The sequence below is a fragment of the Gallinula chloropus genome, assembly GCF_964237585.1.
Source record: "Gallinula chloropus genome assembly, chromosome: 16".
Classification (NCBI taxonomy): Eukaryota; Metazoa; Chordata; class Aves; order Gruiformes; family Rallidae; genus Gallinula; species Gallinula chloropus.
Window position 1 is genome coordinate 7,493,696 of NC_140101.1, and position 13,968 is coordinate 7,507,663.

Genomic DNA, 13,968 nt, shown 5'->3' on the forward strand with positions numbered 1-13,968 from the left:
GAAATAGTAACATGTTTATAAAGGTGGGTGTTTGGTTTGCCTCTTAGTAATAACACGGTGCTTTTAAGACCAAATCTGAAACATTTGTCATGTATTAAGCCATGAATGTGCCAAAATAACTGTTACATTAATATATTTGGCAGATAGCTTTTGTTTGATAGTACCCAAATTATTGGTTTGCTCTGATATCTCTTGTGTGAAAACTATGAATGTCAGAGTCTTAATAATCATTAACTGGTGGGGGAGGAAAAAAGTGTGGTCTATTTTTCCTAACCAATCTCTTGGAATTTTCCAATATTTTGTCAGGCATCTTGATTTTGAACGGTCAGAAAAGGAGTTTATTCACTGAGTCCTAACATAGGGTTAAAAATACCAAAATAGGAACTTAAGGTTATTAGCATCGTTTAAGAAAACAACCTCCTTCTGATCAGGATGGAATTTTGCTGGCTAAAACATGAAGAAAGGATAAATCCAGCCAAACGCAGACAGCACGTACAAGATGTATGCAAAACTTAAATCTTACTGCACTTGAATATACTCTCTAGTAATAGCTTCTATTACCCATCCCAAAGTAACCCTTTGATTAGTGGTTTAAATTATTCAAAAGCAGCCTTTTTAATGGAGCTTAAGTGATGCATAGTCCTTGCACCGGCTCTGTACACAGAAAGTGTTTCCTAAGGCTTCATGAATATTTGCAGCAAACAAATGTGAAATCTTCTCACAAACGGGTATTCATCCTCCAAGTGCTTGCACCCTCAATTAGCCAGAGAATAGCCACAATAGCAGGTGGCGTAAGTAACAACTCACAACACATCTTTAATCCTGAATGTCTGACGAATTCATTTCCCAAATGTTTTTCAAGTAATGAACACGCTGGAGGAAATGGGAATCTGCCCGTGATTATTCTGTGAGCAGAAGCAGAGCGTGAGTCTGCTGGAGAAATTGTGGGGAGTGACTAACGGAGCCTTGCTGGAAATAAACTCGTGAGAACAAAAAACTTCTATTTGGACTTTTAGTTGACGTTCTGCATATTTATTTAAATCAAGAACATTCAAGTTTGTGAATCAAGTAAAATTAAAAACGCAAAAGTTGTGTGTCATCTGCATATTACATTACATGTGATAAACATTGGCTGCAGCAGTACTTCGGTTGGTGTATCTTTCAGCAAAGAATAGCAATACTAACAGAGACGTATCCTACTAACAGGTCTTTGAAATATTAAGCTTGTAAAAAAAAAAAAAAATAGAATCGAGCTGCTTCCTCCATTAGGCATTAACCCCCCACCCCGGTTATAGGAAAACTTGCACCGAAATCAGTGATGTTCGCGGATCGACTAGCACTCCCACCAACATGAGACAAAATATAACCAAACATCTTAAAGATATAAGAAGGAATGATGTAGAGAGAGGTTCAAATGATGCGACAAAAAAGGCCACTCACAGCAGTAAGTGTTTAAGGAAGTGTAAAATATTAGAATATTTTACAAGACTAAATAACCAAGTATCAACAAAAGAATAACTGCACTTCTAGGTACAAACATGTCTGGGTTGTTTGGAAATTCTTGAGGCCAGGTTTGAGAGCATGAGAAACTTCGAATAATATGAGAAATGTTGGAATAATAATTAAGATTTTGCTAATTTGACAGTTGAATTGTCGTCTTTTCCCCCACCAAAACCTGCCCTGCTGGTGTGTTAGCACTGAAGGAGGCAATAATATTTTGGTTTTCAGCGCTTTTTACCTGCTTTTTCCATTCTCATTGCAGAGTAGCATTTAGTTGTTGCATTCCACACTGAGGTGCATGGGATGTGAACCGATTAATTCTTAGAAACAAACACAGAGAGTGAGAACTGGGAAAACAGCTATTTCAAAAATATTCATCAGAAGCAACTTTTCTATCTAGGGCAATGTGGTTATGCATTTACCAAGCTCTCTTCTTGAAAACATTATAAAATGGATATGTACATGCAATTAGATGAACAAAGCAGGAGTACATTATGCATTTTATACTGTTTTCCTGCATTCAAGAAAGTATGAGTGTCTTACGAAGCCTCCTTAAAATGATGAAATTAAAACTCGCTATAGAGCATGCATACCTTAAGAGTTATTCTTCATCCACTTCTGCTACAAATTGTGAATGGTGTTCTGGTGACTTGCTGTGTGTTTTGCTTAGATGAAGTTTTACTGCATGTTTGCTCGCAAATGTCCGACAGCACAACTTACATTTGAACTTAGAGTCTGTGTCCTCTTCTCCAGCTATTGTTTCAGGAGATCTTTGAACTGAAACTCTGGAGATTTCTTGCTCTACCTTGGTTTGCTGCTCCACAGCCAGCCTGTTCATGTCTTTCATTTGGAAACCTAGATGAGATTCTAAGTGGCTAATGTAAGTAGATGGGGTTCGAAACTGAGACGCGCAGTCGCTGCAATAAAAGACTGGATGTCCTTTGTCCATGTTTTTCAAAAACTTTGTTCCTCCAGTTTTCCTAAGTTGATACTTGACATTTGCCAACCAATGGCTGATGGTGGTCATTGACAGTCCAGTAAACTTTGAAATCTGCATGCGCTCCTGCGGGCCTAGATCTGATAATAAATATTTACCTTCAGACGTCTGGAAGAGGCTGGAAGCAAATTGAGCTTGCAAAATGAGAAGATGCTGAGGGTTCCAGTTTGACTGTCTGCCCTTCCTTTTATGCAGAGTGGAGACTTCTGTTGAGACATCCTCAAAGCGTCGGACATCTATTTCCAATTTCATAGATGGGATCCTTGAAGATGCAGCAGGTTTTGGTGTAGTGGCTTTGGGAAGAACTTTGACCATGTCAGCAATGTCAGACAGAGCGTGTTTTTGAGGTGGAGAAGTACAAGATTGTGCTTGAGCTGACTCAGCTTTCTTACCTTTGGATTTGGTCAGGTCAATAGGTTGATCATTGCTTTCAAACAAATAGTGCCTGGATACACCTGCAGGCTTTGGTGGGGTTGCAGCGGGAGATAAAACTGGCTTCTCCATCATATTTAGATTAGGTTTGTGGAACATAGAAATTGTGCTAGAGCTGGGACTGGAGTTGGATTGAGGCCGTAATGGCTCGGTGGCTTTGCCCAAGTGATTATTCAGTACGGACTGCAGCGCACTGAGAGGGTTGACACAAGGCAGTTCAGACGAGTGGTTGGCAGCAACACAACCATTACTAAGGGAAGCGGCTGTTGGTTCCTTGAGGACTGGCTTTTCTTTTCCACTGTCCTCTTTGATTTTGTCTTCTTCTTTCAGGGGACATGGTTCTGGCTTTTTTGACTCCACAGGGGCTTCTGATTTCAGGAGAGGTTCTCTCTCACTCTGAATGAGTGAGGCAGGCTCAGCCTGGACGCCCTCTTTGGCATAGTCCTTTTGCACCTCCTCCTTGTCATCAGTTTCCTTCTTCACTTGAGTGCACTGGGCCACATTTGCTGAGATAGGGACCAGCGGCATGACCTTCCACTTGGGAGCTATGGGCCGCAATTTATTCGTGATCGTTGGCCTGATTTGCAGTACTTGGGAACCCACAGGCAAGGACGGCTTAGCTCCTTCTGAGAGCTGGTAAGCTGCGTGGATGCTGGGGTACGCACTCCAGCTGGGTGCTCCATTTTGAGCCTTATTGATGGCTGTTGTGACAGTGTTCTCCAAGGACTTTAAAATGTCTCCACCACCCTTTGAACCATCTTCTAAATCTTCTTCTCTAAGGTACTGGTATTTCATTGTGGGATCCAATGGTTTCTGAAGAGTGTCGTCATACTCTTCAGTTTTTACTGCTTTTTCATCTTTGTTTGCTTCATCAGCTTTATCTTTTTTAGTCTCTTTCTTTAGTTCGGAGGTGGGGGCTATGCATTCTGCAGATGATTTACTGGTTGATTTTGAAACTGGGCTGTCATTGGCTGGTGCTTCAGACAGCGATTGCATTTTTTCCACAGCTAAAGGATCCAGAACAAGTTGCTTTCCTTTCTTGGAGGCTGAACTTGTGACTTTCAAGAAATGACCAGTGACCATCATGTGGGTCGTGAGCTGCTGCAAGGTATCATGGGAACTTCCACATTCCATACACTTCAAAATCTGGGATTTGCAGGCCTCGAACTGCCACGTATAGCTGGCACCATTCTGGTAGCCATAGCGGTTGTTAGATGATAACTGCAGGTTCGCATTCTTCTGAGGAGAAAAGGTATCTGAGAAAGACCCCGTCGTGGAATCTGGGGAGCAAGGCCTGTTGACATCAAACACACGTTTCTTTGCTGGAGTGACCATTTTTGAAGAAATGGTTGGTACCGGCTCCTTCAAAGGCACTTTTTGGTAATGTTTTGTTTTTATCATATGAACACTCAGATCTTGAAGGGAATCAAAAGAGTCACCACAGAACATGCACTTCAGAACTTTTTGTGCATCTTCCTTGTCCATGTCCTGGAAAGCCCTTTTCCGGGGCTTTGAGTAGCTGGTAGGTCTGTGCTTGTCCTTTTTGTGGTTGTCATCTTGGTAGTGACCCGTCTCATTCATGTGAACTGTCAGTTCTACCAACGTGTCGTAGGCAGCGCTGCACTGCCGGCACCGAAACCGGCTGGCACCCGTGAACACAGTCCCACACATCTTGCTGCTCTGCCTGTAGAGCTGGACAGAGCTGAACAGGTTGGGTTTCGAGATGGGTCTGGAAGGTAAATTCTGCTGCAAGCTTTTTGACAGTGCGTCTTGGTGCCAATCAAAATCAGCTTTGTTCCCTCCATTTCTGTTGTCACAACTCCTCTTTTCAGAGTTAGACAACTTGAAACCCAGCCCTAAGCCTGTCCAGTAAGAGTCTGACAGGATGTTGGCATAGACTGCTGTCATTTTATCCATGCAGTCATGTGCTTCATTCTGGGCTTTGGGATGGGTGCTGGGTTTTGGGTCCTGCAGCTCTCTAGAGCAAATGCTTTTAATATCTGCCACATGGTCACTACCATCACTCAGCAGGGATTCATTTTCTCCATCCTGGTTAGATAAATGACTGACAGGTGAATTCTGGTAACTGAAGTTCCCTTTCTGCTCAGGACCCACTTCATGTTCCTCATCCGTGCCAGTGTCGTTGCCGCCCTGGAGCTGAGCAGTGGAGTTGTTGTCGTCATCATCTTCTTCCTCCTCCTTTATGTCTTCCTCTTCCTTTATATCTTCCTCTTGGACATAACCTGAAATGCAATGTCAATATATGAAACAACTTGTTAACGGAGAACTCTACAGTTTGAGTTTTCTAGATTCACTGTGTGTTTTCTACACCAGAATTTGGTTTAATATGCAATTTTATTGTCTGTTATTTCTGGAAGTGAAAAAAGCCAAATGATGTCTCTTTTTGTGAAGGTTGCTGCATTTTATTGGCAGATGATCATAATTCTTTATAACTGCCAGAGATTCTGAGTTAATAATTTTCCTGTCATGGGTGTATAATTCTGACTGTCCTGTAATGGGACAGTTGGAAAATTCATATCTAAGAATTTAAAGTTTATACTAAAAGCTTCAATTCTATCAAATTGTTTTTAGCCTCAGTGAGAGAAGGGGTAGAATTTCCAAGGAACAGAAGAAAAATAACTGCCATCATCTTCCTGGTTCATAGCATCAGCTAGGTATAGTAACCTTTCACCATTTGATCACCTAAAAATGCACTTTAGAACGTACACAAATAATTTATATGTCAAAATACAACATCTGAAAGTGCTAATAGGCATAAATGGAACTCTTTTGTTTATAAAAGTAATGTACTGTGTACCATAAAAACAAACTGTGCTTCAATAAAAACGAACACATAAATTTCAAGGCAAGAACCCTTGTAAGTTCCAGGAGAGTATTAAGATGTGACAGAGGTGGACAAAGTTAACTGTAAGGCTGGAAAAGTAGAAAAAGTCCAGAAACATTTTCTTAGAGAAATTAACTATTTAATTAATAAGATGAACTTGATACTGCAAGAGCTCTAAATTTTAAAATCAATTAAGGAATTCAGTTTGGATTTTTTCCTGGCCTTATATCAGCAATAATTCTGCCCAAGTTACGGGAGATAACCTGGCTAAAAGCAGATCCAAGTCTATTGCAGGTCTATCTCACCCCTTCCACCACACATTTACCATCACACCGAAGAGATGAACCAGAATTAGAGGGAATATTTCCTGGAGGGAGCTGGAAATGATGGATGGGCTACGAAACCTACGGGAGCCCTCTTTCCTATGCCCTTCCCATGGTGTAAGACCTGCACAGATTACATCAGCTCCGTGTTGGGCTTGGCTTACCCCAGAGCTGATACCAGGCAGTTTCGCAGCCAGAACTAAAGATAACAGCGGCGCAAATGACCTGGACACCATTTTATCACGATAAAATAATAATCACATAGCAGCAGGAACACTGTGCTCTTCAGAAGATGCTTTCAGCAAAGAAGCGTTAAATATTCCAGTGTAAGTCTTTTGGTAGTGTGCTGGGGTACAGTAAATATTTAGTAGCCCCATTTCCAGACAATCAGACTGAGGCAGGCAGCAAAACCAACACTAAGCACAAAATATTTATTTCACCTCCCTAAACTTCTTCCCTAATAACCAGATAGATCCTACTTTCCCTTTCTGAGCTCGTAGGGTTTTTCAGGGGTACGAGGAGAACGGAGGAACATGGAGGCAGCAGAAGCTCCTGCACGTCACTAGCAGTAACCTTGTTAAACAAGCAGCACGAACCGATGAGCAGGGCTGACATGGTTCTCGCGGTGTGAGAGATGCTGCGCAGCGTAGGTAGCGGCGCTGGCCCCTCGCCAGGACGCATCGCCGTGCCAAGGATATTACACCCAGCAAAACAAAAATGAGGAGGGAATCCAATGAAGGAATCAGACAAAACAGACAACAAACTGCATTCAGGCAGTTTTGGGTGGGTGCAGACTTGAGTCTCCATTTCAGCACCCATCCTTTGAGTACTGTTAACCCGTTTTTCACTGGAAGGTGATTTTTTTGGCTTTGGAAGATACATACAGTAGTTTCTTCCTCACGATATCCTTTGTCCTTCTAAAAGGATTTACCAGGAGAAGCAGAAGTACCAGACAGCTGCACATCCCCCACAGTACAGATAAAATTTTCTGCTTAATTAGGCATTGCCATGTTTACTATAACCTTTACAGAAGAGTAACTTGTGCTGAGAAATTCTCTTTTTTTGGTATCTGGATAAGATATAGGCACAAGATTAGGAAAGTGGTAAAAGTAACTGACTAGAAAGCATCACCAAAATTCCTCAAACCCATCAGTCAGGGGCATTTTTAACGGTTAAGGGTTCTGGGCAGCTTTGAAAATGCATTTCCATATCCTGCTTGTAAACCCATTTCTGTTTATTTAAATGATTTAAATTGCTGTGGGCATTTTAAGGACAGAGGAGACCTCTGCAGAGGTCTGCAGACAACCTAAGGTGCAAGAAACTGTCCTTCCATCAGTGTTTTTGAGTACGATGTCATTGGACATGAAGTTTGATGTGAACTGATGTAGCTATTTAACAGAAATAACATTAATCTAAGTGGACTCTGCATTATTTATTTTATAAGTAAAGGGTGTCTTAAGCCAGTATACCCACATGCTTTAAATGCAATATCTATAATAAGTAGCATAAATTTTGCACGTCATACCGATGTCCACATAATAAATTGTGGAGTGACCTGTTCTCTCCCCTCCCAGCTATCCCCCAGGCTCGTTCTGACATTCCAACCCTCTGAGATGCTCACACGTAGCTGTCTTGCAGAAAACAAATACATTAACAAATAATTAAAGAAATGCAAACTCAACAATCAGATGAATCCTTCCTCCTTTCCCAGATGAGAAATTTTCCCGCTGAAATGAAACAGGCCCAGTCAGAGATGTGAGAGGAGAGGGGCAGGTCTCAAGAACTGGGGGATGGAAATTTCACTACCTCGAAGAGTGGACAAAACCCAGGAGCTTCAGAGCACTGAATGGAAGCAATTTCTGGCTTCCTAAATGGAAATACAGAATTTGGGTTTAGTGCTGATTAATCCCAAGATCGCTCATGTCAAAATCATGACATAGGGAAGGATAATATTATCATATGGATAATAATCAGAAGTACAATCCTAAAATCCCTTAACTTTCAAAAAATTTCCCTCTGTGCCTTCGTGACTGGGATCGTGGTAACATCAGGAATTTGCGTCTCCAGGACAAGGGTTGCAAGAAACAGCTGATTCTTTGTTCATCGAAAGACATTTTCTTAGGGTATTTCTAGCATATTCCTAGGGAATCACTAGAAGAAAGCAGGTGCATTTATACACCTGCCAAAACTCTTTCTTGAACCTATGGGTCTAAGCCTCCATCCCCACCGTCCCCAAAGCCTTGACCCTGCTACACAGACAGCACCGAGCCGAGCTCCCAGTGATGTGGATCCAATATTGACTTTCCAGCCTCCGCACCCTGACTAACCTGTAATTTGCACCACGTTATGCATCACTCCTGACCTTGAATTGTAGAGTGCAAATACATCTTTTCTTTCAAAGTGTTCATTCTGACTGTTAACTTTTCCACCAGTGGATGCCATTTTCACTCAAATTTGCTCTTTTTCCACATAGAGAAACATTTCTTAAAATATATACGTATACACACACATTACTTTCCAAGACTGGAAAATTTATTTTCTGCCAAGAAAAGGGACAGTGAATCATTGTCCAGAACAACACTGCTAATCCAGGTAAAACCCATGCACCATCTGCACTTCTTCACATATATATTCCAGTGTTACTTGAAATAACATCATTAGTAGAGCAATCTCACAGCGCTATAAGGTGATCTTGTTTCCTTCTTGTCTGGCTCCAGCTCAGACATCTTTTTGTGTTTGGCAGAAGCTGTTTCTTTCTCTGAAATATTTCATGCAGATAATGGATAATGACCACTTCTCATTCCTTTTTCTCAAAAATGTCTAACTACATTAGCTACCCAAAGACAAATCTTAACCTGACTCTTTGTAGAAGCTCATAGATATAGATTCAGCCCAGTCTGAAAATCAACTGAAGAAATAAATTGGCAACCAAGGAAAAAAAAACCCACTACTCTGTTGCATAACTCTTATATCAAAGGCTTTTTGGAATTTACCAGGGCTAAAAGCAATGCAGAACTCTGGAAATGCAACAGAGTTTCATAGAAAGAACTCTCAAAACATGAAATCTGTAATACAAGGGTGAATTTTGCCTCTACAGAGCTGTTCAAACCATGGTAAACAATTTCTGTACCAGGGAAATAACCTTCTGCTAAGTTCTGCGAGACAGAAAACAAAGGGAAAAGTTACCATTATCATTAGGATAGGAGCAGAGTGTCTGGCTCTGGATCATGGGGTGGGAGGCAAAGGAGAACCTCCAACATCTGGTCTAAGCGCCCTGGTAATGGGAGGTTTATTCCTAAAGCTATGTGCATGCCGTGGAAGGTTTCAGATGTTCTCAAAAACTCAGAAAAGGCTGACTATGCTCCATTGCCTCATTTCTGGGACAACAGCTAATCATTTTGGATAATTCAGGAATATTTGGATAATGGGAATACCATGGTGAGGCAGGCTGTCCCCTGCAGCCATAGAGGTCCATGGTAATTGGTAAGTTAAATGAATTTTTACCCAAGTCGAGTCTATTTTACCCATTTTGCTGTGTGATCTTTCTCTCCCCGTCCTTATTTTGACACATAAGCCTCTGTTCTGTTGGCTCTCCCCTGCCCAGCTGAGGAGAGGGGTGCCAGAGCTGCTTTGGGGGTACCTGGTGTCCAACCAGGGCCAACCCACCACTCTGCCACAGCTGAATTTTAACACACAAAGGCAACTCCATGGAGCCTGGACCATTATTTATCTACGGTGCTGAAATGAAGCATTTTGGGGCTTTCATTTCGTTGTACTCTAATTAGAGTTGTATTGTGAAGTTTTCTATTTAATCTCCAGTTTCCTACTGGTTAAGAAGGCAAAATGCCCACTGGTTTCAGTGGGATTTGAGCAGCACAAAGGAGAACAGATCATGCCTACACAGTTTTAAGTCAAATGGAAACAAACAGTGGCTGGAAGCACATGTGCAGGGAACTGGCTTGTGAGCAACCCATAAACTCGAAGCAACACCAACAGTAAAAGAGGAAAAAAAACACAAAGAAAAGGAAAACTGAGGAAAGAGAGGTGAGCTGATGGACTCTGCTGAGCTAAGAGTCCATAGCAGGGACAGAACTATTGTGGAGTGATTTTCTTGAATACTTTTCCTTAAGGATGATGCACACAGTCAGCACACTGCAGAAAAGAAAAGCAGCTTCAGTTGTATTTGCCTTGCTCTGGATTCAGTGGGTTCGAGTGGCTCAATTGCCAGGGGCTAGCTGTTGCAGAACTGGATTTAGCCATGTTCAGAGCCAACAGCTCAAGTTCCTTACACAAGGGCTTGCAATATAAGTGAATAATTTGCCTTTGGTTACAAATATTTCTGTTTGCTACAAAGCTCTGCAACAAACAGTTTCATTGCTTCAACCAGCTGAAGGTGTTTGACATTCTCCAGATTGTGTTTTCAACAAGCATGCCTCTGATAAAAGCTCCCAGCCACCGCATCACCTGAATGCAAAGATCTCAACCTTCAGAGGCTTTGCTGCAGGAGCAGCAGCCCCATCCGTCCCGCCGACCACCCCTCGCAGCAAAGCCCTTGCCCTGGCTTCAGTAGGCATCAGGCAGCCATCACATCACCCCTGCATCTAACTGACCCAAAGGGTGCTTTCCAAACCGCACTTTGGTCCCAGACCAAAGGTGATTCAAGATGTTCTCCCCGTTAGTTGTTTTAATTGCACCAGTTACTGATGAAAACTTAAATCTGAAACTTTTGTTTCTCTTTGCTGCTCTTCTGCTTTCCCTTGTCCTGTTCATGGTGGTGGGAAACGGCAGAGCAGCTTTGTGAACTTACAGACTGCCTGATTTAAAACCCAAGTTTCAAATGACGTTTGCTTCTGGCATTACCCGAGCTTCTCCTAAATGCCAATCGAGATTTCCTGCAATGGCACGAGCCACCAATCAGAATCACAAAAACATATATATCTCTATAAATTGAAATTGTAATGAGTCTTACCAGTGTATTGCTAGCACTTTGGTTCATTTGATATGAACTTTGTTTTTTTAAAGTACCACATGGTAAGGCTTTGAAACTTCAGTTTGTAAAAAAAACTGTAACAGCCTTACAGCCTTTGAAGTCACTACTGATATAACTCTGAACAGATCCATTCAAGTTCAACTAACATCAGACAAATGTTTAGTGTATCAGAGGAAGCCACAAAAGCAAGGATTTCATCAATATTTCACAACAGCCTCAGGGAAACTGTAGATTGCAATGCTGTAGGGCAGCTAATGGAATTACACACAAGGGTTTTGTACATTTAAAATAAGCAGCTACTAAAAAAATTACCCTTCAGTTTGATAGAAACTGTATAAAACTGCAGATGGGAAACAATTAAATAGCTACCAACATTTATCCATGTCAGCCTGATAGGTCATTTAATAACAGGTATTTCGTTCGCTCTTTCTTTTTTTCCTGGTAGGGCAATAATAAAGATTAACATTTATGAAAAGTAGCATAAAATATAATACAGCCAAATGAATAATTAAAGATGCTTCTGAAGAATTTGTTTGCTATTGTATGGCCGTGAAGACTGCTCTCCAGTAATGAAGTGCATTTATATTAAATACAATTATAAATAGAAAGATGAGGATTATGGTTATGGACACTTGCTTTCTACCCTAAAAAAATAAAATAAAATAAAATCTTTGAGTCATTTCTACTGAATCCATGGCTCATCTCACAGGCAGTGTTTCTTCCCAACTGATTCCCCTGGCAAAGAGTTGGGTGCTGGCTTTAAATGTTGGCGGGGCTTACTCATAGCTGGACACATTAGAGGTAATAAAACAGCGAAAGACCAACACTCTCCCTGCAAGGCTCTTGATCAGGGTGAAGAATTCTGTGTATGAAAGCACAATGTTTAGTCTAAAAATAGATCCATATAATCATATTCCTTTTCATTGCTATGTTCAACGTGTGGAAGTCCCAGCCCTTCACGCCGCTGTGTTGGAGTGTTTAGGTATGGGCTGCTACTGTGGGAAATTACTGTTTCTGTTAATAACCGACGCTTGTTCAGCGTGCTCAATGGCACAATGTGAGAGACAAATTATTTGATTATTATTTTTAAGAGGCTGCTTATTTCTTGGCCTCTCCAGTTCAAAACAGATCAGCTTGCCTCAGTACAATGGCGAGCCCGGTCTCATGCAGAAGAATTTAAGCCCCAACTCAAGAGAGCTTATAAATGTGTTGTGTTTGTCTGGGGTTAGAGCAGATAGGATCATCTGTCCTACAGAGAGACCATGGCATGATGCTGCTTCACTGCCACGACTGCTTAACTGGTTAGTATGTCAACAAAAGTAGCTGGGGTTGGGTAAGGCAACTAAGGACTGGTGAGTCAAGGTTGATAGGAACCCTGCCAGAGCCAGGTGCTGAGGGACAGTCTCAACCATTCCAACTTTGGCATCCGCCGCTGACTGCTCAGGAGGCCTCTTGCAAGTCACACTGGCTCAGTTCAAAGCTCAGATGTTCTCATGGATAACCTCCAGAAAGAACTGCTCTCCCTTCAAAACTTCTGCCTGTTGAACTGCCAAATGTTCCTTCTTGTACATATTCTGTGGGAGCATGCTGGGAAGTGCATTGTATGGTGAACTGACAGTCTAGAGCTGCTGGGGTACCCGGCTTTGTGACCCACTGACAGGTAGAAACAAAGCCAACAGCACCTCTTACATGCAGGTATTAAAGTGCAGTAACCATTGAGAAGGACCTCGTATTGCAGCCTGCTCTCAAATAACATAGCTCTAAAGGCACACTATTATTCCACCATCTGTCTGAGGAGCAGTGGTCCTTTTGATTTTCCCCCTGGACACACAGCCATAGTGCAGCTCCAGTGAGATCTGCTTTGCACCATACCTGCCAGTTATAGTCATAAATCTACGCTGGTTACTCATAGCTGGTCAAACCATGGCCACAACATCATTCTTCTCTTAACACCTCTTTAGATAAGGTGTGCAAATAGAAAGTGGGAGCACAATGGGATATCTCTCCCCCATCTCCTTGTTTTGACCTTCCATTCCAGGCAATAAAAAACTGAAAAATTTTCTGCAAAAATTACTGTTACAAAAGTAATTTTGAAGTGGGAATTTTCACTTTGAGGGATTGATTTTGGCATAAAAACACCACCAGTAAGGAATGCACAGACCATCAAGTGGTTTATTTCCCTCTTTATTTTCCTTTCAGGAACACACTGTTCTAAATGTTGGTCCAAATGAATAGTCCGTTTCTTCTGTGACAAATATTATGGCCAACAACCGTTGACTTTTGACCATTAGACATCCCTGCACTTATAGCCACATAACCATCAAAGCACTAAGCCAGCATGAAGGTCATTACCCCAGACAGCATCTTACTTCGACTAACTTCTCTGATATGTAAGCAATAAGCAGTTGCAAGAGATTGATATGATACTTTGTGAGTAATTTGGATGAACTATAACACTAACCCAGTAAAGTATTATAATTTTAAATGTGTCCAGAAAATAATTGAAATTCTGGTTTAGCTTCATCATAATGCACAGAGCTGGGTATATTTAACAGCTGACTAGTTTAGCATGAATATTGCTTTACAAATGAGGTCATATTGTTTTTAAGAAACAATATTGCTATCAAACATGTTTAGGAGGAAAAGCAAGAGATTATGAGTACACTTTTAACCTCTCTGTCTCTTTCTATATCTGTTTACTATGGTGATTTAGGTGCTCAGTGTTGTTTGAAGCAAACACAGAAGGTTCTGGCATTTAAAAGAGATCCAGTAATGAGCAACTGGCAGTCAGATTCTTTCTTATTATTACTCTGTCACAAAATCTCTGTTCTACATCACTCCATCTCTGCAACACCAGTCAGAGATGAGAAAGGTCAAAACA

At 41.5% G+C, this 13,968-nt stretch overlaps 1 protein-coding gene across 1 annotated transcript in view; it reads right to left on the bottom strand.

Annotated features, from left to right (window-relative positions):
* Window positions 1-2,101: 2,101 nt before the first annotated feature.
* TSHZ2 (teashirt zinc finger homeobox 2) overlaps window positions 2,102-13,968 on the bottom strand; it is a gene marked incomplete at its 3' end in the record, with an annotated part of 135,226 nt that continues 123,359 nt past the window's right edge. Inside the window, exon 2 of the mRNA XM_084271571.1 lies at window positions 2,102-5,172. Within this exon, the coding sequence (XP_084127697.1) occupies window positions 2,102-5,172 (3,071 nt within the window). The remainder of the gene's footprint in view (window positions 5,173-13,968) is intronic.